Source organism: Cyanistes caeruleus, chromosome 7 (assembly GCF_971803275.1).
Source record: "Cyanistes caeruleus chromosome 7, bCyaCae1.hap1.1, whole genome shotgun sequence".
Lineage (NCBI taxonomy): Eukaryota > Metazoa > Chordata > Aves > Passeriformes > Paridae > Cyanistes > Cyanistes caeruleus.
In genome coordinates this window covers 25,817,653-25,841,449 of record NC_141707.1, presented here as the reverse complement: position 1 = coordinate 25,841,449, position 23,797 = coordinate 25,817,653, and the positions used below count along the sequence as shown (strand labels likewise).

Here is a 23,797-nt window from a genome sequence, read left to right as displayed (position 1 = left end):
ACTGACCCTTCTCGCACCCCATCTGTGCTCTGCTGGGCATCGTAGCATGGCCCCTGGAGACTCCGAGGTGACTGGAAGAGAGCCAGGAGCTCTGTTACACGGCAGAATCCGTGCTTTTTGTCCCTTGGGGCAGGGGAGGAAGGATGGAGGGAAAAGTTTAAGCTGTCCCATGGGAGCAGAGACGCTTCTTGCTGGCCTGGCAGGGCAGGATGGTTCTGGGGCTGGCCCTCGTGGACTCCGCCTTGCCCTGAGCCTTCCCCCAGCGCGGGGGTAGATCTCAGGAGCTGGTGTTCCCGGGGGTCCCAGCGGCGCTCCCGAAGGAAGGACGTGCGGAGGGAGGGGTGCGGGGGCCCGGCCGGAGCCGCGGGGCGGGGTGAGTCCCGGCGGGCGGGGCTGTGGCTGCGCCCGCCCCGTGACGCCCCGCCGGAAGCGGGCGCGGCGGGGCCGCCGGTGCCGGTGGCGGCAGTGCCGCCATGGAGTTCCCGGACCTGGGCGCGCACTGCTCCTGGTCCGCCTGCCAGCGGCTGGGTGAGCGCCGGGGGGACGCGGGGGGTGGGCACGGCTCGCACGCCGGCGAGAGGGCCGCGGCCTTGGGCCTGGGCGGTGCGGACCGGGCAGCCCGGCCTGCGGGGAGGCGGCGGGGCGGCGCCGGGCGGCCGCTCGGTAGCGGGGCTGGAAGGGCGGGCCGTGTCGCCCGTGCTGCCCTTGGCGGAGAAGTCCCTGGTCCTTCCCGCTGCCCGCCGGCACCACGCTGGAGCGGGGCTGGCTGGCTGTGCCGAAGACCGGGTCTCGGCCGGGGGCTCTGTCCGGGTGCACGGCTCTACCGGGGTGGGCTGCGGCTCTTGCCCGGGGATAGCGGGGCAGGGCCCGGGCAGGCACCCCCGCTGCCGGAGCTCCGGGCTGTAGGCTGGGGAGGCCGCACGCGGCGGGGCCGCTGGGGCCGGTCCGTATCCCGGTTATCCCGGTGGGCGAAGCCCGTGGCGGCTGTGGCAGCATCACTTCCCACCGGTTTGAGGCTGGCAGCCTACGGGGAGCTCGGTGTGATTCAGGGTGCTACTCCTGATCTCGGGGACGGCACGTTTTGAGGGAGAGCCCATGGTATTTCTGAAGACGTGGCTATGGACCTGGAGCCACCCTTTTGTTTTCGTGCTGGGGGATGAGAGGTGCGGCCCTGGCTTTGGCGTGGGTCACTGTGGTGCCTTCGGGAAGCCGGGGAGGCCCCCGAGCTGCGGGTGGGCAATGCTGATCTCCATGCTCTCTGCCCGTGCCGTATCCTGCCCCTAGACTTCCTTCCCCTGAAGTGTGATGCCTGTGAGCAGATCTTCTGCACCGACCACATTGCTTATGCCCAGCACGATTGCACCTCTGCCTACAAGAAGGTAAGTGCAGAAAGCAGATCTCATCCACTCTCCTGCATGGAGCTGCTGAGCTTTTTTAGCCACCAGTCATAATAATCTGTGGTGACTTTGGTCACTTGAGCAGTCCCCCTTGGGATGTGTACTGAGTCTGAAGATGTACCTGAAAGCCAGGATATACACCTCAATGCCACAAACATCCAGCCCTCCCTCTCCCACTGGGTGAAGTGGTTTGGGCATCTCCCAGCCGTACCATATCCACTTCCCAGAGTTTATGCCTGTGCCTCTGCACCTGCTGTGCAAGCTGGCTGGGGGGTCATGAGCAGGATCTCAAACTGCAGCTGAAGCTGTGGAAGCCATGGTTGGCAGGTCCTGAAAGGGAAAGAGATGACTGTGCAGCACTCAAGGTTGGCCAGCTATCTGTTCCCAGCTCCCTTTTGTTGTCTCTGTAGGATGTGCAGGTCCCAGTATGTCCCCTCTGCAACACCCCAGTCCCTGTGAGGCGGGAGGAGATGCCTGATATTGTGGTGGGTGAGCACATTGACCGTGACTGCAAGTCTGACCCTGCACAACGCAAGCGCAAGGTATGTACCCCATGGCTCTACCAGGTGAACTCTGGTTCCAGGTCTCTGGAATGGGAATGGGATTAAAACAGCACAGATTCAGCCCTGCCCAGTGCTATCTCTGGCACAGGCTGATGGCAGAGAGGGTTGGCGAGCTGGAAGTGTGCGCATCTGCAGGGCTTTGTGGAGGCAGTCTGGGAACAAGGTGGTGATGGAGTGGGGCTGGGCAGCCACCTGGGACATAAGGATGGGAAACTACATGCTGCTATTAGGAAAATGCAATCTGCAATTAGCTTCCCCATCTTTCCAGGAGATTAAATTGCTGCAAGGAGCTGGCCCTGCAAAAATCCAACCCAGCAGCATGCCCTGGAGTGCTCTGGGCTATCCCCACTGCACTGGCATGGAAGGCAGAAGTTCCTGGGCAAGGCATTCTTTCTCCTGCTGTGCATTCTGTGGTTGTGGAAACCCTTTTCTGTGGAGACTGAAGCATCAGTGAATTACTAATGATCTATCTAAAGAAATTATAAAGGAAGTATTCAGAGGCAAACTTCAGAGCCTTGCAGAAGATACACTGGTGGGGAGGGCTGGTCAGTGCCCAGGGCCTGGTATGGAGAGAAGGGACAGCCCCAGCCCCTCAGCATGTGCTCCTTTTCACCACTGCCGTGTCATGTTTCAGATCTTCACCAACAAGTGTTTGAAGCCTGGCTGCAAGCAGAAGGAGATGATGAAGGTGATCTGTGACCAGTGCCACAAGAATTACTGCCTCAAGCACCGGCACCCCCTGGACCATGACTGCAGTGGGGCAGGGCATCCCCTTTCCAAAGCAGGGTGAGGACCTGAGAACACATAGGTTGGGAGGGGTGGGGCTGTGATTGCCAGATGGCTGACAGGGAAGAAGCTCAGCTCCTCCTGACCCATTGTCTGGGGCTGCTGCATTCTCACACTCCCTGCCTTGTGTGCTGAGGTGTCCTCCTGCAGCACCAAGCACACTGATATGCACGGTCTCTCCCGCAGCAAAAGCTGTCAGTGCTGACTGCTTTGCTCTTGCTTCTTTCCCCAATCCCTTATTCTGTAGCCAGTGGTTTCTGCCTGTCCTGGTACAGGGTTTCAGGGAGAGAAACAGCACTTGAAACTCTTGGGAATAACAGCCACAACATGGGAACAAGAGGAGCCAGGGAGGTGTCTCGCTTACCCAGCTTGATATCCCCAGGTGTTCAATGCCTAGGAATTGCTCATGATGGTGAAACAGTTTCTCACATGTGTCCTATCTGTCTTAGGCATGCTGCAGTTACCAGAGCCCAGGCATCCTCCTCCAAATTAGTCACTGCATCAAGCAGCGGAGCTGCCTGGCCAGCAGACAGCTCCTCTTCTCCAGCCTGTGCCAGGTAAGGTGATTGCCTGACTTGTAATTCTGAGGTGAGCATGACCAGGCTTAGTTTGGTTCTCTGTGGAGCACCAGAGTGACAGCTCCTTTCGTCTTGTGCCTCAGCAGGACTGATAGTTGTACCAGGGCTCCCTGCCTTGACAATAACGCAGCTTTTCTTCTGCTTGCAGAGGAGGCAGAGCGGCTGTGTCGCAGACTCGCAGCACCTCCCCTCCAGCTGTCATGCTGCAGAATGGGCTGGTGAGTGGCTTGGCCTGGGCATTTGGGATGGTTTCTGTGCCCCCTAGGAAATGACTGAAACAAATGCTTTTTAGCCCACACTCTGCAGGTGACTATGCTCCTAGCTGTGCCTTCTCTGGCAGGCCGATCCTGATTGCTCTGTGGGAAATCAGAGGTTACTCTGGTGGCTGCGAATGACAGCTCTCAGCTGTGCTTGGTGTTTAGCTTTCCCCAAAGGGACAAAGTGCACCAGCCATTTATTTGGGTGTTGTCTTTCTGTAGTACAAGCAAAGACAATACTGGAAGTTGCTTTCCACTGGTATTCTTGGCATAATCCTGCCAAGGCGATCCTGCAAGCAGGGATGTGTCCCCTTGGGCAGGGGGAGAGCTCTGCCAGTCTGTCTAGAGCCCCAGTTTTTCACCTTGGCTGTGTCTGGCCTCCTGGAGAGAGAAGCCCACGCTTGGCTAGGAAGTACTCTACCTGCCACATGTGCTTCAGGGCTGCCTCCTGCCCCTGACCATGGCCAAGCTGGTGACAAGGTGTTTTGTTTTCAGAGCGAGGAAGAGGCACTGCAGCGAGCTCTGGAGATGTCCCTGGCAGAGTCAGCACGCAGCTCAGCACAGCCACCAAGGTACAGCCCCAAAACACATGGTATGGTGTGGTGTGGTGCACACTCATCCTGTGTGTGTGAAAGGTGCCTGGGAAGCATCATGTGGCTCTGGGGTAACATTCCTCTCAGCACATGTTTCCATGTGATGCCTCTCTGTGGCTGACAGAGGAAAAAAGGAAGAGTCCAGAGCCAACAGGGTACTCTGTTCAGCAAGCAAGCCCTCTGCCCTAGGGGTGCTCATAGGGGACAGTGACTGACACACAGAGTAGGGCAAACCATTGTCTGACCACTTGTCAGTTTGGCTGGAGCGTGATAGGTAGAGTAGAGGTGTTCATGGAGGACACCCAGGAGCTCATGTCCCCAGGCACAGTGCCCAGTGCTGCTAAAAGCACCCTCTTACAGACTGGACTTAACATGGCTCTCCTTGGCCCAGATTTCTGGCTGCTTGCCCCAGCTGGATGCTCTGCTCCCTCCCCAGCCCCATGCCTGTTGAAAGTTATCCTCAGTTGCTCCCTATCCTAAGACAGGCTGGGGGGTTGCAGTGAGATGCTGTAACCCAGAAGGGCTCTGAGCACTCAGCCCATGAGCCTGAGGGAGGCTGAGGCACACAATGCACCACTGTCCCAGCAGCACACAGGAGGAGGAGGATCTGGCACTGGCCCAGGCACTGTCAGCGAGCGAAGCCGAGTACCAGCAGTTGCAGCGGCAGGTGAGGCTGGCTATGGGCTCTGCCCTGTCGTGGGGTTGATCCTGGCCTAGCTGTGTGAGGGTGGGGGCCTCCCTGGGTTCTGCTTACTCTGGGGTCTGTCTGGCCTGGGTTTCTTCACCAGGAGGGTGGCTCAGCCTGGGGCAGTGGCAGCATCACTGCTGAGCACACTGATGTGAGAACTTGAGCACTGGATGTGCCCTCTTGTAGGAGATAGGAAGAAGCCTGCTTGCCCTTGCTCACTGTGTGCTTCTTTCTGTTCCAGGCGCACAGTTCAAAGCCATCAAACTGCAGCATGTCATAGGCAGGTGAGGCAGGGTGTGCCAGCAGACACAGGATCCTGCTTGTGACTCAAGGAGCGGCTCTGGCCTCCCATATGGATCCCGTGGGGTTCTGGCCTGGACACTGGTACCAAGAGCCCCTTGCCAAGGACAGCTTATCTCTCTGGGAGCTGTAAGCCACCAAATATACATTGGCACTTCAGCCCTAGTACCTATATAAAATTAGTGCAGCAATTTGCTGATGCTCCTGGGGAGGTGAAGACTGTACAGGACAGGGCTGGGTACACACTGACCAAAGCAAGCAGCAGCCCAGGGTCTGCACTTACCCACAGTTGCCACAGCCACATCCCAACACTGCTGGGACTGTGGGAGAGAGCTGTGTGGGGACATCTCTGCATGCTCAGACATACAGCTGGGATGTAGCTGCCTTCTATAGAGGGGGGCTGGATTCCATGCTGTGGGGAGGGCCGTGCCAGCCCCTCAGCAAAGAGCAAATGTGGCTGGGATGGTCTCTTGCCTGGGCATGGCGTGGATGAATGTGCAGCCTCCCAGCAGCATGAAGGCAGCACCTTCCCCGCTCCCCACACCCTCGGTGCCTCCCTACTCTTTGCATGCACAAGAGCACATTGGGCCTTACCCTGCTCGGCTGGGGCACAACCTCTGAGACTGAATGGAGCTGCATTTCCCTTCTGGTTTAATATAGTAAGTAACCTTGGCAGTGACTTGAATGCCAGCATCGCTCACATGGGATGGTTGCAGCTGCCTTCCTGCTGCTGGCTGCTCTCTGCTGCCCTAAGCTTAAACAGGGCCCTGTTTAAATGCTGCTGGGGTAGGAATGCCTCCCTTCTTCTAGCTGTGTTGCTGGGGATCCCCTCCTGGATAGCAATAGCACAGAACCCTTCCTTACAAAGAAAGCCCTGAACTTAGAGCCTGGTTGGGTGGGGGGGATCTTGGCTGCAGGGCTCTGCCTGGTTCTGCACAGGACTGGGCTGTCCTGCTCTGAGCAGCTGAGGGAGGGGGGTTCAGGCTGGGTCCAGGGAAGGCTGAGACTTGTCAAAGTGCTGCTTGAGAGAAAATAAAAGCATAGCACAAGGTACAGAGGTACCTGAGGGAGCAGTCACTTGGTGTCCAGCCCAGAGTGGCACATCTCTGTCAATGGTGGTTGGAGGGGGGGACGCACAGGGGTGAGGGGACACCAGCTGCCCTGCTCTTCCATTACTGTTGGGGTGCAGCTCCCTGCCAAGCTCAGCCCTTTGTGTGGGGATGGGGCAGGTGCTGACCACCTGCTCAACCCCTTGCTCACCTCAGCCCAAGGAGCTCAGCCTTGTGGCAGAGCTGCCGCTTGACCCAAGGGCACAGGCACTAACCCTGCCTGCCCTGCCAAGAGGCACGTACCCTGCCCAAAGCACACAGGCACGGAGCTGGGAAGGACCTGGTTTAAGAAACTGCACAACAGCAAAAGAAACATGTACAAATATAGTGGAGTGTCCAACCAAGCCCCTGCACCTCTAGGGCAGCTGGGGCCCCTGCTGCAAGCAGCAAAAAGCTGTCAGGCAGTGTGGGGGCCTGGACCCAAGTCAGTGTCACAGCAGAACTCCTGGTCATGTTCATGACTCTTTTTTGCTGCCCTGGGGCTTCTCAGTGCAGTGCTCCTTGCTCTCGCCCTCGTCGCCGGTCTGCTGCTGCAGCCACATGCCAGCATACACGCCACCCTTCTGCAGCAGCTCCTCGTGCCTGTGAGGAGAGTGGAGAGATGCAGGGTCCTGAGCTGGCCCCAGAGCCAGGAAGGGGATGCCCTCCCCCAGCTCTCCCTTTGTGCTCACCTCCCTCGTTCCACAATGTGCCCATCCTTAAGCACCAGGATCTGGTCTGCACCTACCACAGTGGAGAGCCTGCAGGAAAAAGCAGGTGTTACCCTGACTTGGCAGGGAGGGAGTTCTAAGGGTTTGCATGGTGCCAGGAGATGCAGTCCCAGGGGCTCTCACCTCCTGAGCAGGGGGCAGGTCTGTGTGCCCCTCTTGCAGGGTCTGGCCAGCACCTCCCAGATCAGCCCTTCCCGTCGTCCCTACCTGTGTGCAACAACGATGGTGGTGCGGTGGGTGCAGACCTTGGCCAGAGAAGCCTGGATGTTCCTCTCAGTCTCTGTGTCAAGTGCAGATGTGGCCTGCAAGGGGAGACACAACATGTGGAAGGGATAGAGGTAGGCTGGGTAAGGCTGGGCTGGGGCCACTGCTGTTACCTCATCCAGCAGGATGATGTGGGGACCCTTCAGGATGGTGCGTGCGATGGCAACGCGCTGCTTCTCACCCCCACTCAGCTTCAGCCCCCGCTCTCCCACCTGGGTGTTGTATCCTGCAGGCACAAGAGCAGAAACATGATGTGCTGGTGCCCTCTGAAATGGAGATGGGGACCTGCTGCCCTGGGAGGCCTTACTGTGGCCACACAGCCACATGGTGGAGCCTCCGCTTGTCCCTGTCCAGGGGCTGATCTAGTCCTGGAGAGAAAGCAGGGAAAGGCAAAGCAAGACACAGAGTCATACAGGTGTCCCCATGGGAGTTGTCACCCAAGGATACCTGTGAAGGCAGCTAGAAGGTCTTAGGGGACCATGGGATGGCAGGAACTGCAGGGGTCTCACCATCAGGAAAAGAAAGGATGCGGTCGTGGATGTCAGCAGCCCGGGCTGCCTCCTGTACCTCCTGGTCAGTGGCCAGGATCCGTCCATAGCGGATATTGTTGGCGATGGTGTCGTTGAAGAGCACAGTATCCTGAGGCACCACCCCAATGTGAGCACGCAGCGAATCCTGCTTCACCTGGGAGGCAGGGGAGAGGGCTCAGGCAGACCCACACCCAATGCAAAGACTCCTCCAAAACCCAATCCTACCCTCAGCCATGAGCCCCATTCCTTGCAAGCTATGTGCTGTAGGGCTGCCCTGCACCACAGGCTCAGCTGAATCTCCACTCTGCAGTGGGGGGCCCTGACAGTGCCCTAGTCCTTCCTAGGGAGCCCTGGTCAGTACCCAGCATTTCAGCCTGGGGTCCTGGAGTCGCCCCATTCTGCCCCTTCTGGCATAGCCATCAGCCTGCAAAGGGGCTGTAGGGCTGTGTGCTCACCCCTGCCCTGGGGAAGTGTAGGTGCCTGCACTAAGCAGTGCTGTGAGGCCTAGATGAGCTGGTGTGTCCCCCTTGGAGGCCGTCCCCCCTCACCTGGGAGATGTCCTGCCCATCAATGCGGATACAGCCACCCCGTACATCATAGAAACGGAAGAGCAGGCGGATGATGGTGCTCTTTCCAGAGCCTGAAGGTCCCACCTGCACACAAAGGAAAAGGGACTTGGAGATGGCAAATTCCCAGGGGCTGGACAGGAAAGGGCTGGTCCTGCTGGGGGGCTGTCCTTCCCATCTTCTTATTTTCCAGTCTCTCTACTCCCATCCTTCCCTCCCACAGTGAACTCACACTCAAAGTCCTGTTCTCACCAGTGCCAGGGTCTGCCCAGGCATCACAGAGAAGGAGACGTCCTGCAGGATTTCCTTCCTGGAAGAGGGACATGGAGAGGAGCTCAGGGCCACTCCATAGCCCCACATCCCAGTGCCAGGTTCCATAGCAGGCCCCACCCTGTGCCCAGTACCACTTACCCATCCACATAGCTGAAGTGAACGTTCTCAAACTCAATCTGCCCAGCATCCAAGCGCAGGTCGCTGGCATTCACCACATCCTTCACCTGTCGAAGTAGAGGCGCAGGCTCAGAGTCAACCTATCCCCAGGGCAGGACCACAGGCCAAGTGAGGGAGCAAGGTCCAGAAAAGGTGGCACCCACCTCCTGTTCCTCATGGAAGAGTTCAAACATGTTTTCCATGTCCACAAAGGAGTTCTGGATCATCCTGAAGAGGGCAAAGACCAGAGAAAAAGGTTTGGGGAAGCACATATCGACCTAGTCACCCACAGAGAGGGGGACACCAGGCACCTCTGCAGCTCCCAGCATTACCTATAGTAAGTCCCAAACCAGTTGAGTGGCGTGTAGAGCTGGATTATGTAGGTGCCAAAGAGGACAAAATCCCCTACCTGAAAGGAACAGGGTATAGGGGTCTGTAAACATCAGTGCCAGGGCCCCACCCCAGCAGGGGTCTGCACAGGCTGACACCAGCCTTACCTGCAGCTTGTTTTCGGTGACAAAGTAGGCACAGAGCAGGGACCCTGCCAGCAGCCCCAGGCTAATGACCAGGTTCTGGGTCTGGTTGAGGAGGCCTAGCGAGGCACTGACATTCCACTCTGAGACCTGGAAGAGACAAAGTTCTGTGGGATACTGCTGCCTCCAAACCAGACCCATGGTGATCTCTATCATCCCCACAGGTGCCTGTGAGGTTTGGCTTCTTCTCCCTTTGGTGCCCCCAATGGTGCTGAGAACCCCGTACCTGGTACTTGACAATGGCATCGTTGAATCGGTTCACCTCATAGGTCTCTGCATTGTAGTACTTCACCTACAGGAGCAGAGCTGGTATCAGCACCCAAGCAGTCCTCAGTGCCCCCCCCAAACTCCTACAGTACCGTCTCAAAATTAAGGAGCGAGTCCACGGCCCGGGACTTGGCCTCATTGTCCCGTGTGTTCATGTCTCGGCGGTATTTGGTTCTCCACTCAGTGATGAAGATGGTCAGAGCTGTGGACAGGAGGAAGCTGCATTGGAAGGTTCCTGCCACCCCACAGCCTGGCAGCTCTGCACCCTGACCCCCCCACTCACTCAGATACAGGCTCATACACACGAAGATGATGAGGCCAAACCAAGCGCTGAAGACCGAGGTGAAGTAAACTATGCTGATGACAATATCCGCAATGGTGGGGACAATGCTGAAGACGATGTAGCTGGGGGGTGGGAGGGGAGATGGGGCATCAGCCCAGCTCGGTGGGGCTGCCTGGCCAACCCCCAGCCCCCATGGGCACACTCTGACCTGAGCAGGCTGTTGATGCTGCTGGTGCCCCGGTCCACGCTACGCAGGACCTCACCAGTGCGACGCCCCAGGTGCCAACGCAGGGACAGCCCGTGCAGGTGGGCAAAGAGCCGCACCTGCACCTGCCGGTTGGTGAACTGCTGCACCCACACCCACAGGAAGGTGCGCAGATTGCTCACGAAGCCAGTGGAGCCTGCAGGGCAACATGGAAAGGTTAACCGAGATCAGCCCTGCTGGGGCATGCAGAAGACTTCCAAAAGTCCAGCTAGGAAAGGGGGATTTGGGATGAAGCCCACTCACTCTTCCTAACCTGGGACCAGCCCAGGTTGCTGATTCCAGGAAGGTATCAGTGATGGAGCATATGGGCTTCCCTGGCCAGCCCAGCACTGGTATGATATGCCTGATATCATCTCTCAGTCAGTCAGTGCCCCATCCTTCCCAATGGTCCTTACCTGCACCTCCACCTTGCAGGAACTTCAGCCCCACATAGCTACAGACAGTCCAGGCCAGGGTGTGCCAGGGAGCGCCTGCTGTCAGTTCATTCACTGTGGGAAGCATGCCAAGGGTCAGGATGGAGGGACAAGGAGCATTCCAGGGTGCCTGTGGGAACCAGCCAATGCTGGACCCTGATCCCCTGGGCTCCACTCCTGCTAAACCCCTGCAGCCCTCCAAGTTGCAGCTCAGCACTTTTTGAACCTGTGGCAAGCCTCACACATCAAGCTCCAGGTGCCTCACCAATGTTCTTGTTGTAGATGGGGACGAAGACATTGATGGCCCGCTCCAGCCCCATGAGTGCCATGCAGAACAGCACCAGCCCCTGGAGCAGGTGGTTGCCCTTCGGCCACATGTATGGCACCAGCAACCGCAGCTTCCTCAGGAAATCCTTCCAGGTGGAAGTGTTCCTGCTGGCATCAGTCAGGAGTGGCTGGGGGAGAACAGACCAAGGAGTCATTGTCCTGGCACCCGCACTCCAATCCAGCTGGCAGTGGCCCTGGACAACACCCCAAGAAAATCAGCCCCACTCCAGAGTGCCCATTCCATCCTCCGAACAGGACTGCATCCTAGTGACAACAAGCAGGGAGCCTGGGGCAGCCCTAAACCTTGTTCCACATGTCCCACATGTCCCGAAGATACTGATCCCAGGGCAGCTGTATTTACACTTTATCCCCAGCTCCTTCCTGACTATATCCTAAAATTGCTTCAGTCCCCGGACTCACCTGGCTGTTTTCCACATCCCGCTCCTCCTCATTGATTAGCAGCATGTAGGGCTTGCGGGGCAGCCCCGGGGCCTTCATGCCCAGGATGAAGAGCATGAACGTGCAGATGTAACGCAGTAGCCAGAAGCCAAACTGCACCTGAATGGAGAGTGAGAATTCAGCATCTCAGGTGGCCCTCAGCACAACCCTGAGCATGGGATGGTTATGATCTGAGAGAGATAATGAACAGAGCATGGGGATGGGGTGCAGTGTGCCAGGGGACACCCCATGCAGCTCAGTGGGAGCTTGTTGAGCACAGCATCTCAGGCAGCACCCAGACCTCCTTCCTCCCCGCCTCATTTGGCTCCATGCCCTCTGGCGCAAGGTGAACCTACCCTAAGAGGTACATGAGGGCAAAGGGCTGTGGGAAGCAGGGAAACACCCCTAATTCTGCACCTGGGTCTGGGCGGGTAGAAGCACAACCTGAACTGGGTGGTGGCATGGAGAGATGTGTGATATCTGGGCTTGGGACTGAAATATCTGGCAGAGGTGTGGGTGCAAACACACACCTGGGCATGGCAGGTCATGATATGCATTATCCATCCCTACACCATGATGCTGCAGTCCCTCCCACCCCCAAAAGTGTCTCGTCCCCTTTCCCTGGCCACAGCCCCCCAGCTCACCTTCTGGTTGGTGTCCTCCAGTGCCCACCACCACAGAGGGCTCCTCCAGCACACCAGGGTCAGGTTCTCAGCAGCAAAGGCCAGTGCCCAAAAAAGGAGGAGGACAGTGCCATGGCCCCGTGTTCGGTCATGGGCCAGCACCCGGGTATGCTCCAGCTGCAGAAGGGCAATGGCACAGCCCCAGCTGAGGGCCCAGAGGCAGGCATGCAGCAGCATATACCCATAGAGCTGTCTCAGCCCCACTCCTTGCCACAGCAGCCCACCAAAGGGCTGCAGGGCCAGGAACAGGGACAGCAGGACCTGGCCACGGTAGAGGCGAGAGCGGGGAATGTACTTGGGCTCCATGGCACGGCTGAAGCGGGCGTAGCAGGCATACTGCAGGGCGCCCAGCAACAGGCAGACGCTCAGCAGCACGGATGGCACCAGCGTGAAGAAGAAGCAGGGCTGGAAGCCCTGCTGGACCCAGGCCTGGGTGATGGAGTTGTTGCCCTCACAGTAGCCCCCCAGTACGGCCATCCTGGCAGATCACCAGCTGTGGAGAGAAGAGAGCCCGAGGCAAGGTTTCAGGATGGGCTGCGGTACAGGCTGCACAGAGGGACTCACAGTGGGATGGCATGGCCAAGCAGCAAGGGCCCTCATAGGTCAGGGGCAAGAACGGCTGGACACGGACACACCAGACACACTGCATGCAGCACACACAGCGGTGCAGGCAAGCAGGGCCAGCTTTGCATGGGGATGGCCACGGGCACCACACCTGCTGTGTGCCCTGGACGGGAGCACGATTAGACCGGGCTCCCCAGAGCTCCGGAGGATGTCCTCGGACATGAGAACAGCGGGAGCCGCAGGGATAGGAAGGCAGAATGAAGCTGGGACCGGTCTCAAGTGGGAGGGAGCAACGGGAGTGATGCAGCGGCGAGAGCGCGGGTGGGGGGGGGGCGGGCGGGGATGCGGAGGATGCTCGGGAACCGCGGGGCCGTGCAGAGGAGAGGCAAGGGCAAAGACAGGGGCACGTCGAGGAAACACTCGCGGAGGGCAAGGCAGAGGCCGCGCCGGGTGAGTGCCCGGGCGGTGCCAGCGCCGCTCGGGCCCGGGACAGGCGGCCGCAGCCCCGTCGCCGCCGTATCGGCCCGGCCGCCGTGTCGGCCCCGCCGCGCCCGCTCACCTGCCCCGGGCCGCCGGCCTCGGCTCGCTGCGGGCCCCGCGCCGCCGTCCGCCGCCGCCAGCCGGGCCCCAGCGCCGTTCCGCCCCGCCCCGCCCCGCTCCCCGCCCCGCGCCGGCACCGCCGGCTCCTGCCCGCCCGCCTTCCCGGCACCGGCTCTGCGAGCCCGCCGTGTGTCCCTTCCCCGGGCCCCGGTGCCCAGCCCCGGGCGGCACGGGCCTCCCCCGCAGCGCCGGGGATGGGGAGGGGCCGGTGGCTGTCGCTTATCGGCGCCGGCAGCCCGGCCCTGCGGGGCCGCGATAGCCCCTGGAGCCCCGCGGGGCCTCCCGCCAGAGGTCAGGCAGGACGGGGCACTGTCCTCACGGGGATAAATATAGCCGCTGCCTCGTCCGCGGCTCCGAACGCGCTCCTGGCAGCTCCCAGTGCCGCCGGAGCAGCCGGCAGGCTCCTCCCAGCCTTCTGCTGCCATCGCAGGCCGGGCCCAGGTGGGCTACACGGTACCACAGAGCGAAGGGAGACTCGGACACAGGCAGGGATGATACACCCCATCTTTATTAGACGGCTATACAGCTGTACAGCGAGGGCACGGGGGTACGATAGCGCACTCCCCAGGGACCCCCGTGCCCGCACATCTCAGGAGGAGATGAGGAAGAGTGGCTCGCCATGCACATGGGACACGACACAAGCAAAACATGCGGCAAAGACTTGGGCCTGCTATGCCTGGCCTCTCCCTCCTGCCAACCCGGGGAAAGATCCAGAGTTTACCCCTGCCCCAGGGCACTGCCTCCAGCTGTTCAGCTGTACAGACCAGCAGCAACGCCATTACCAAGTCCAGACACCGTGCCCCACAGGCCCAGAGAGGGGAGGCAGCAGCCTGAGCATCAAGAGAAGCCACTGGAAAATCTGGGTTCTTGGGAGATTTGCTTTCTGCTTTCTTTCACCAAGCTGTGACAGCCCCAAGCTGAAGCTGCTGTGGAGCGGTTGCAGCCACTTTTCCATGGAAGGACCCCAGCAGGGTCCACAGAGTCCTGACCCCAGCACTGAAGAGCTGATCTCCACCCTGAGTTCTGCTTTAGAACACTCTGATCTCATACAGACCCCAGGGCAGTCATAGCTCCAGCCCTGCCCAGCCCTCCCTGAGGCAACAAAGAGCCTGCTACCTGCCTGTCCCTGTGCAAGCCCCCTGGCCCTGCTCATGCCCCAGCTACCTGGGTGCAGAAGTGCTGGCAGCAGTGGCTTAGAGCTGTCCCAGGCCCAAAGGCAGAGGGCAATAACTCTGGCAGGAGAAGAGGGATGGCCCTGGACTCCAGAGACAGCAGACCAGGATGTGCAGTTCTCGCAGAGGGCGTGGCAAAAGCAAGCAGCCCCTGCCAGAGGCAAGGGGAATAGAAAGTAAATCGTGGGCAGGAGTTAGCTGGGATGCAATTGCCCAGAAGCTGCAAAGAGGGAAAACAGAAGGATGGTGGGAAGGTCTTGTCTGGGGCCACACTGTACAGCTGGGACCCTGATTCCCCACCACCATCCCAAACCTGGGCTGAGGTGTGCCTCTCCTTCCTGGGGTCAGGATTCCCCCTCCTTGCTCTGCCAGGCATGAGAGAGCTGCATGGTATATGGTCTTCACAGCAGCTGAAACCATGCTGTAAGCAAAAGGAAGGTTTCAGGGGAAAGAAGGAGCTGGGAACCTCTGGGCAAGATTTGAGATGAACCAAAGCATTTGCCGGGGAAAAGGAAAGGCCCAGTTCCACAGGAACAGCTGCATCAGGACAGACCCAGTAGAACAGCACCTGGACATGGGGAAAAAGGCCTTTTTTGTGCCTGGAGAAAAGGAACCAACACACAGAGCACAAGTCCTTCAGGCTGGGCTCTGAGGGGCCTGTGAGCACTCCTGGAAGATGCGGGGCTGCTCCACACTGGGGTCTCTTTGGCACTGCAGGAGGGCCCACTAGTAGCCCACATCCCATGGCTGACATACATGGGGAGGATGCTGCTGCCCCGGCACAGTGGTGTCACTCCAATGACCCTTTCTTGCATGCAGAGAATGGGCCAGCTGTCATGAGTCAGGGAAGAGCTGCAGCATCCCTGGATCGAAGGAGAGCTGTTCCCACCAGCTCTGTTTTCTATCTGTACTCATACCAGCAGTAGCCACCAGGCCCCATCCCTCTGCAGGGTGCTGGGACAGAGGGGTGTGAGACTGCCCCACTGTTATCCTGCTCTGGGCTGAGAGGCACAACACTGGTCCTCTCTGGGAGGACGAACATGGTCCTAGGCACCTTCTCAGGGCTGCAGGCAGGGCAGTGTGGTGCTACAGGCTGAGCTAGACCACCCTCAACAACTCCTGCCCTCATTTTGGTGGCAGGTCCCAGCTTCGGGCGCACATCTGGATGAAGCTGATGCCATCTCAGATCCCTTTGAAGAGCAGCTGCTGCTGCCACCTCCAAACCAGTCCACCAGCAGCTCCTCACTGCTAGTCCCATCACGTCAGCTTCCACAGCCTCTGCAGAGATCCTCCAACATGGACGACACAGATGTGAACACAAACACAGGTATGTACTCACACACGCATTCACCCCACAAGTCAGAGTGGTGTTGACACATGGCTGGACACAAGGTGCCACAGCAAAGATGCTGGCCTGGCAGCTTTGTCTCTTTGATAATTGATGGCAACAAAATGTCCACTCAGGGCAGGAGAAGAATCAAGCCGATGCCACATCCTGCTGTCCAGGTGGCTCCCAATCTGCAAGCCCCATGAGATTCCCCAGTCTACCAGGCTATACCTGCAAGGCAGAGAGAGAATGTGGCACCTACTGGGACCAGCTGCCAGCACCTGGCATCAGAATACACCTTGCCCCTCTCAGCCACAGCCATCACCCTTACCTTGTGGATCTGTGGTGGAAGCTCGTCCTCGGAGCTCTCCTCTGGCACGGGCTCTGGGTGCCTCGCTGACTGCCCGTCCTCGGCCCAGCCTCCCAGAGGAAGGCGGGAGAAATGTGATGGGGCTCTGTGCACCGTGCCTGGGTCTGCAAGAGAGGCAAGAAGTTAGATTAGCTACTTGGGGGACTGCCAGTGTCTAGCAGCAGGCAGGCTGCTCGTGCCAGTCCATAAAGGGTATCAGTTACAGAGCTCTGACCTGAACTCAGACCTCTGCCCTGGCTCCCGTACCTGTGATGCCACCATATCGCCGCTGGAAACCAGTCTGCAGCGTGGCCGTCTCCTCGGCAGGCTGCCGCGGTGAGGAGAAGGGGTAGCTGGCAGAGCGGGGAATGGGGACGGGGCCACCCCGCTGGGTGTCCAGCTCCTCGTGGGCACTCTCCCCACTCTCGTCGCTCTCTCGTCGGTGCCAAGTGTGCCGCTCAGGCTCCAGCTGCGCATGCTGCTTGTGCAACTGCAGGCCAAAACATGAGTGACTCAGCTGTGTGGGAGAAACCAGATGCCCGAACACACCCTCTCCGCGGCACTGCACACACCCTGGTGTTCTCCTCACAATGGACAGGGCAGCCCAGTCCTGCTGCCTTGCTCCATGGCCCTCTGGCCAGCCCAGCTCTGGGTTGCTCACCTCGTGCATGTAGAGTGCATGAAGACTCATCTCAGTTGAGGCGTACTCCGACAGGATCATGCTCTGCAGCTGACCCTCCCAGGCGCTGCTCCCCGAGCTCACGGTCCTTGCATCAGCACTGCCATGGAACACACCAGTAGTGTTTGCTGCCCAAGTGCCCCCACACTGCCCATCCCCTCTCTAACGTCAGGCTCACAGAGATCTGCTCCTGAACTGGGTATGAAGATGCCCTCTGCTGCATCTCACAAAATACACGAGCCCTGCTATGGCGCTGCCTCTTCCCTACACAGGGGTCTCTCACCACTGTGGTACCTACAGGAGAACAATAGGGCCTTAGGCTTTCCTTTGGGGCCAGCCTTAGCACCTGGCACCTAGACCTGAGTCTAACTCTGCTTAAGAATGTCCTTTGCTGTCCAGGCTGCAGATAAATGCCACCATGTGTCTAGCACAACAGGATGGCATTTGGGCAAAGGCTATAGGAATGTCCAAGGTGTCTGGCTGCCTTTCTCTAGCCAGCAGCTTACCCAGAGGCTGTCATGGCATTGGCGCCACGAGGCTGAGCTCCCTCTCCATCCCTTCCTGATGCCTGGAAGCCACTGGAAGGCTGCTGGGTAGACTGGAGTGGAGAGAAGGAACGCAGAGCCGAGGCCACTTCTGAGAGATGGCGGGAAGCTTGTCCTTCCCGGCTCATGTGGAAGCCCAGTGCTGAGGAGCCCGCTATCACATTGGCAATCAGGCTGTGAGGCTGCAGAGTTGAAAGAGAGAATCACTGTCCTGTGCAGAGTTGGAGGACTTGATCCCACCAGACACACAGATCTGGGCTATTTTGGCCCCTCTCCCACCTCACAGGGCTCTAGGATAGCCTGTTACCTTCTCTAAAACCCAGAAATGTCCCAGATAATGCTGATCTACCACATTTTCATCCCCAGATACATCCCAGGCAAGGGCAAAATTACCCAGAGGGCCTGAAGATGAATTTGCCATCGTGTAGCAAGCACCCCAAGAACAACCCACATATGCCCTGAGCCTGGGCACCTCTGACTCCGACTGCAGGGACTGGATGGAGCTGAAGAGGGCGTTTTCAGGGAGCACAGCCTGCTGAGCCAGTGCCACGCTGCTGTCCCGGTGCACCCGCTCCTTCAGGAAGCCGATGAAGGCTGTGCTCTCACGGGGTGGCTGCCACTTGGGGTTGGTGATGGCAAAGTGCATGAGGGATAGCTCCGTCTTGCCATCCTCGGCCTGCTGGTAAATGGAGGCCTCCGTCTTTCCTGCTGACATCCACTGTGGACAACAGACAGGTAATGAGAGACAGGATCTGCCTTACAACCCTGCCAGCCCTGGGAATCCTGCAATCAGTCTGGGAAAAGCATGCAGCACGCAGCCCATGCAAGGCCATGGCTCCCTATGTAGCAGATGCTACCCCAAAAGTCCCCACTCTCTTTCAGCTATCTCAGCCTGGAGAAGAAACAACAAGCACATTGTGTTCCACCTCCATCCCAGAATATGAATTGCTACAAAGGAACTGGGGAGCTGGGAACAGTCACACAGACAGGAAAAATTACAGTCAACAAATGATACTTCTTAAAAGCTTCCTGCCACAATGAGTTCACTTCCTTCCTAATTCATGACTGTGTCACTAGGAAGTCTTTCCCTAGACAACTGATCTAAATTCCCAGGCACACAAAACAGATAGACCCCTTTTCTCTCCATCGTAGATTTTGCATAATAGAAAATAATTCCCATTTCCTCTAGACTGCTTCTCTCCTGAGCACAAACACATCAGTTTCTTAGTGCTCATGCTTTCTGAATGTTCCCATTCCACTCTCCTGAGGACACAGAACCCTTGGCTATGAAAACAGGCTATGACATCAAAGAAATGACACAGCCTGATTCCTGAAGGATCTGGTCAATAATCACAGCTGGGCCACAAGAGCCTTCTGGAGCTGGTGACCTGTGTTGCCAAACCCAGACACCCTACCAAGAGGTGAGTGGCTGGGCTGTGGGCTGCCAGGAGTGGTGAGTTTGGGTCTCTCATGGGTTTAAAGGACCAGACATGCTGGTGGTTAGCCCAGGACCTACCGCAGGGTGGCCGTGCTGGCGCACGTCCATCTGGGCAAAGGAGCAGGTGTCACCCACACCCACCACCTCCACGGTGAAGTTACGGAAGAAGTCAACAATGTCCAAGGACTTGGGCCGCAGGCAGATGATGAGGATCAAGGGGGTAATGATGGGACTCAGGAGCTCTTCCAGGATGAAGACCTGAGCACAGAGATGATGGGTTCAGCACAAACTTGAGGGTCAAAAAGCCCACAATCCCAAAACAGACCCCACAGGTAGCCCTCTATCTTCTGGGGTAGAGTATCTCTGAGGATGCTGCCTTGTTCCTCTACGAGTCCAGGAGCTGTTGAGCCCTCCAGCACCTTCTCCCTCCTGCAGGGATGGGGGCAAGTCCCCGGCCCCAAAGTTAAGCCAAGCTCACCGCTTTGTACTGGAAGAGCTGGGCAAATTCGTCCCTGGTCTCGTAGCGGTGGGCGTTGCCCTGCCAGTGGTCAGGCATGTAGTGGATATGTGCCAGGATGACTCGCAGCAGCTGCTCCGGGCAAAACACCAAGTGCTGGTCAGGGATGAAAGACCTGCAGGATAGGACAGGGAAACATCACAGCATTACACCTCGGTTCCTGGGAGATGTCACCTTGGGAGGGCAGGGTGACTGGCCCATATCACAGCTCCACCTGTAACCTTCCAACCAGACCAACCCTCATACCATACAACCACTACAGCCACGATCACTACTACCCCCTTTCTCCAGCCTGGTGCTGCCTCTCCCCAGCCATGCCCCTGATTCACATCCATTTGCAAGCAAAGAGCACCTTTACATGGATTGCTGCCAGCCCCACTGCTCCCTACAGCGCTGCCAGGAGCACGGGGGCAGCACAGACCCACCTCACCTGCACACCGTGATGCCCACCCCGAGCAGGGTGACCGTGGTCAGGACGTGCTCGACCGCAAGCACGTCCTCATCATAGATGGTGAGAGCGATGAGCACAGCCAGGATGGAGCCAGCAAAGAAGGCCACGTTCTTGGCCACGATGGTGAGAAGCGGGGAGATAAAGCAGTTCATGTACTTGGAAGCTGGCTTGTACCCCTTGCTGAGGCGTGAGTGCAGTTCATGATCCAGCTCATTGAAGTGACGGAGGTAACAGCGGCCATAGAGAGACCAGCAGCGGGCACCCAGGCTGCCCGGCTCCCGCTTCAGGATCTCTGTGTAGCTGAAGAAAGCATAGAGGATCTGCCAGATGAGGATAAGCGGGCAGAGGAGGAAGTTAGCAATGCCAATCCAGAGGATGCGAGTGCTGAGCTTCTCAGCTAGTTCCAGGCGGTTCCCAGCCCGCTTGTATTCAGCCTTCAGGCTCCACTCGTTCTCAAACAGGGAGCCGGGACCCCAGAAGAAGATGAGCTCGAAGTTGTACTTGAGCCCACGCGTGTAGAAGACGGTGTCTCCCAGCAGGGGCAGGCGGAAGCGGATGGGCAGCAGTGACTTGTTCACCATGGCCACCATGTAGTTCTTGAAGCGGAGGATGCGGTGATAGATGTCCAGCTCTGTCAGCTCCTTCTTGTGGATGCAGATCTGGTGCTCCTTCTGGATCTGCACAATGCGGGCCTGCACCTCCTGCCACGTGTAGTAGGGCAGGGTGGCCTGGAAGGTGGACAAGCAGCAAGATTAGGAGCAAGAAGTATCCAGGCACAGGAAGCCAGGCTGAGCCCATTGAAGTAGCAGGTCCCAGCACAAACTTCGGGGTGTTGACAAAGTGCATGCAACACCAGGACACGAGGAACCTCCTGGCACCACTTCAGCCTGCAGCAGGCAAACCCCATGCCTCGCCTCAGTGCCCTTTAGCCCCTAGATTAGCACAGATGACTGTTTACCAGCCATTCAGGCACCAGCTTCCTTGGAGGCATAAACACAGATCCAGGCTTCTATGGGTCCTCCCAGAGCTGCCATTTGGAGTCAGCAGGGAGAAACAAACATGATGGGAGTTAAGCAGTGTCCCAGAGGGAGCCCATGGAAAAAGTGGGGGCAAACCAAGCCTTTCAGCTCACCCCACCCTTCTCAAGACACTTTATCCCTCCAAAGGATGCACACATGCCTTTTCATATTGTTCATCAGAGTGAGGACTCTGGACTAGGATGTATATGCAAGCCTCAAACCCCATCTGTGACACACTGATCTCCTATGTGACCTTCACAACTAAGTAGCTCCAAGCCTCCCAAGTAAACAAGGAAGCTGAGGTTGTCCACACCCCAGGGAGTTACGAGGATATCCTTGCTTATGCCTTCTTTGTGGAAGGCATCACAGAAGAAGCCACTGCTGGAGAGTACACATATTGTGTGGCATATGGCAGAGGCATGTGCCAGCAGGCAGAGAGGCAGACTGGGCAGAGAAGGGTTAACATGGAATAAACTGGCTGCTGGAGAAGAGGCTGAAAGGAGATCATGTGCTTATGGAGCAGAGGGAAGAGCGTTCAGTCTGACTGAGAAGAGGAGAGGCGTGAAGGCAACTTGCAACCACCCAGCAAATGCCTCCCACGACCCTCAGCAGCCCTGCATGCAGCCCCTGGCTCAGCGACTTACCATGGGGATCCTCAGGGCATTGATGTAGAAAGAGTGAATCTCCCAGTAGCAGCAAATGTTGTAGATAAATTTGACGAGTCGGTGAATCCAGAAAACCCCAGCTATCACCAGGATGCAGATGAGGAAGCTGTTTGCCTGGATTCTGCAAGCAAGAAGAGGCAAGTAGTGGGATACAGGCCCAGACAGGAGCTCTGAGTACTTAAGAAAACAAGAGAAGTTGCTCACATGCCCCTACCTTGCACTGCAGACATTTGGAGGCAGGAAGGCATCAGGCAGAGTCACCTTAATGGGCTCGCTGGGATGCTGGCTGTGATTTAATGCTTTGTTGGCAAAGAGGATGTCATAATCAACACAGCTGATAAGGAAGGTGGTGAATGCCACCACAAAGATGAACTGCCTGTGAAAAAAGAGAAGTGTTGTGAGGGAATCACCCTTCTGCTCCACCACAGAACATGAAGCAGCCAGGGTCACATGTCATGTAGATGCAATCCCACAGCCATGGCAGCAGGGAAGCTCACAGGCAATGGCTCCTCAAAGTGAAATGCAGGTCTGGGGCATGGAAAACCCTGATGAAGGGGAGACAGGACAATTATGAAAGGAGCCCTTCCACCTACACAGCTTGGCAAGTGCCTGTGGCTGTTCCTCAGCAGCTGTCACAGCCACAAGAGAGTGGAACCTGCACTTACATGAGCTCAAAGATCTCTCCAATAAGCATGCAAGTGAAGCCATTCTTCTGATGCAGGTTATAGACGTGAAAGCTACAGTCAAGGAAAACAGCATGGAGACTGCTCTCTGATGAAGGACAAACAGCCTTCTGTTCCACTGGTATCCCACAGCTCCTCAGCCAAAGTCTCCCTTCACCACCAAGAGAAAATCTCTCTCACCAGCAAGTTGGTTCCCCACGAAAACACACTCTCCCCAGGTAAAGCACAGCTAGGGTAGAAGGACTTGGCTTTGTTCATGCTCCTTTCTTCCTGCACTCAACACCCATAGTGGGGGTCTGTTCAGCACAGAGCAGAAACTCAGCCTGCACTCAGGCTGCACAATGGTGGATGGGGCAGGGCAGGACAAGACAGAGACAGACAAAAATGCATTTAGTGGCACCTGGCACCTGCTCCTGACCCCAGCAATGTGGCCAGGTTAGCTAACACCATTTTATAAGGCAAGCAACCCTTCTCTGTCACCGAGGGGGTCACCCTTTCCCAGTTATCAGGCGCTGAAGGTCCTGTGAACCAAGTAGATAAATCAAATGGGTTTCTGCTTTCCCTTCCTACGAGCCCCAAGATTCCTTGGCACCAGGCTGATTACTCTCTTTCATGCTGTCCTTGAAAGTCCCAGGCACCTGGCCAACCCAACAGAGGTGATGACCCTGTCACAGAAGAGGGAAGTATTAGCAACACCCAGAGCACTATCCACAAAATCAAGGAGTTACAAATCCTAAGTGGGAACTTGTATCACAGCTGCTGGTGGATAGTGAGACCCAGAACCCCTCTGTAGCCAGGGGTACACCCATGGTCATCTGCTTCCTCTGAGGGCTAAGTGAATGACTAAAATTCTTTTATGTGATTTTTGAGTCTATATTATGAACATTATATTGATACAGCAAACCATATATTAAGATATGACCAGATCTGTAAAGAGTCCAGATGGTCAGAAACCACAGACTAAGAGATACTGTAAAATTCTGTTCTCTGCTACTTATAAATTGTACTACACTGATTATTCCTACAGAAATCCTGTGCTACTCTGATTGTAAATGCCACACTAGCAATAAAATCCTGTTAAGAATATAACACATTAACTGTAACTACAACAGTACCATCGTCACTTGCCCAAGAATTCCTAGAAGCACCTGTACGAGCCTGTGTCAAATGACAGCATCCCAAAGTGCGGGGGTCCTGTCAGCCCATCAGGAGCTGTCTAGTGTCCTACAGGAATGAGCTGACGCTGGCCAAGCTCCGAGTTACACGAAGCTCCATGTTTTCCCTGTACTTAGAGCCGGGAGGAGGGGCTGACCCTCGCCCTGCAAAAGGATATGCGAGAGAAGAAAAGGTCGAGGTTCTCGATGTGATGCCACGGAGCTGAAGGAAGAAGCAGCACAGAGTGAGGGACCCTCAGCACACCCACCCTTGGTGTTGTGACCAGCACGACCCACCCCTTCCGCCGCTGCCCCTGGCACCCGAGGTCCCAGGCCAGCCCCGCAGCCGCCACCCGCTCCCCTTGGTGTCCAGCCTCTCCCCTGCGCCCCGGCCTCTTCCGCACCCCGCCGCCGGCCAGGCCCCAGCCCCCGGTGCCATCGCTCACACTTGGCGCCCTCGGGGACGTGGACGAGCAGGTCGCCGCCGCCGGGGGGAGACTCGGTGGAGGAGCTCTCCAGGCGCTGGTACTGCGTCTCGAAGTGGGCCATGGCGGGGCCCCGCGCCGCCACCGGCCCGGCGCGGCCCGGCCCGGCCCGCTCGGCCCCGCCGGCGACTGGCGGGCACGGCGCCCAATGGCGAGCGGGGGGTGGGACA

At 57.7% G+C, this 23,797-nt stretch overlaps 3 protein-coding genes and 1 long non-coding RNA gene across 13 annotated transcripts; 2 read left to right on the top strand and 2 right to left on the bottom strand.

The window, feature by feature from the left end:
- The first annotated feature begins 357 nt into the window (after positions 1 to 357).
- ZFAND2B (zinc finger AN1-type containing 2B) lies at positions 358 to 9,696 on the top strand. 8 transcript variants are annotated; one of them, XM_086896963.1, is made up of 9 exons: positions 358 to 528; positions 1,285 to 1,379; positions 1,808 to 1,939; positions 2,595 to 2,746; positions 3,196 to 3,303; positions 3,473 to 3,542; positions 4,077 to 4,153; positions 4,763 to 4,841; positions 5,104 to 6,239. In XM_086896963.1, exons 1-9 carry the CDS (start codon positions 474 to 476, stop codon positions 5,140 to 5,142), a joined length of 807 nt encoding a protein of 268 aa, XP_086753089.1. In that variant the 5' UTR covers positions 358 to 473; the 3' UTR covers positions 5,143 to 6,239. The 8 variants fall into 8 exon arrangements, with proteins under 8 accessions (XP_086753089.1, XP_086753088.1, XP_086753087.1 ...); XM_086896962.1 differs by having other exon boundaries at positions 390 to 528; positions 4,760 to 4,841; XM_086896961.1 differs by lacking the exon at positions 5,104 to 6,239 and adding an exon at positions 9,468 to 9,696 and having other exon boundaries at positions 404 to 528.
- Positions 6,542 to 13,186, bottom strand: ABCB6 (ATP binding cassette subfamily B member 6 (LAN blood group)). 3 transcript variants are annotated; one of them, XR_015289022.1, is made up of 20 exons: positions 13,103 to 13,186; positions 11,941 to 12,472; positions 11,279 to 11,416; positions 10,797 to 10,986; positions 10,514 to 10,606; positions 10,062 to 10,254; positions 9,854 to 9,975; positions 9,663 to 9,772; positions 9,530 to 9,595; positions 9,268 to 9,393; positions 9,103 to 9,179; positions 8,935 to 8,998; positions 8,753 to 8,838; positions 8,594 to 8,651; positions 8,324 to 8,428; positions 7,755 to 7,929; positions 7,359 to 7,471; positions 7,105 to 7,283; positions 6,943 to 7,011; positions 6,542 to 6,853 (listed from the first exon to the last, which is right to left on the bottom strand). XR_015289022.1 is itself a non-coding variant. In XM_086896953.1 (20 exons), exons 2-20 carry the CDS (start codon positions 12,454 to 12,456, stop codon positions 6,727 to 6,729), a joined length of 2,523 nt encoding a protein of 840 aa, XP_086753079.1. In that variant the 5' UTR covers positions 12,457 to 12,472; positions 13,103 to 13,186; the 3' UTR covers positions 6,542 to 6,726. The 3 variants fall into 3 exon arrangements, 2 of the variants coding, with proteins under 2 accessions (XP_086753079.1, XP_086753080.1); XM_086896953.1 differs by having other exon boundaries at positions 7,189 to 7,283; XM_086896954.1 differs by having other exon boundaries at positions 7,189 to 7,283; positions 12,695 to 13,109.
- Positions 13,187 to 13,633: 447 nt separating this feature from the next.
- On the bottom strand, positions 13,634 to 23,771 carry ATG9A (autophagy related 9A). Its single transcript, XM_086896952.1, has 14 exons — positions 23,589 to 23,771; positions 23,322 to 23,365; positions 21,971 to 22,035; positions 21,520 to 21,681; positions 21,285 to 21,426; positions 19,601 to 20,349; positions 19,132 to 19,285; positions 18,732 to 18,911; positions 17,688 to 17,933; positions 17,177 to 17,397; positions 16,653 to 16,770; positions 16,259 to 16,481; positions 15,974 to 16,116; positions 13,634 to 15,873 (listed from the first exon to the last, which is right to left on the bottom strand). The coding sequence occupies exons 1-14, from the start codon at positions 23,689 to 23,691 to the stop codon at positions 15,868 to 15,870; spliced, it is 2,556 nt and encodes an 851-aa protein (XP_086753078.1). The 5' UTR covers positions 23,692 to 23,771; the 3' UTR covers positions 13,634 to 15,867.
- LOC147652256 (uncharacterized) lies at positions 17,864 to 18,403 on the top strand. Its single transcript, XR_015289021.1, has 2 exons — positions 17,864 to 17,950; positions 18,098 to 18,403. It is a non-coding gene; the product is annotated as an uncharacterized LOC147652256 (long non-coding RNA).
- Positions 23,772 to 23,797: the final 26 nt, after the last annotated feature.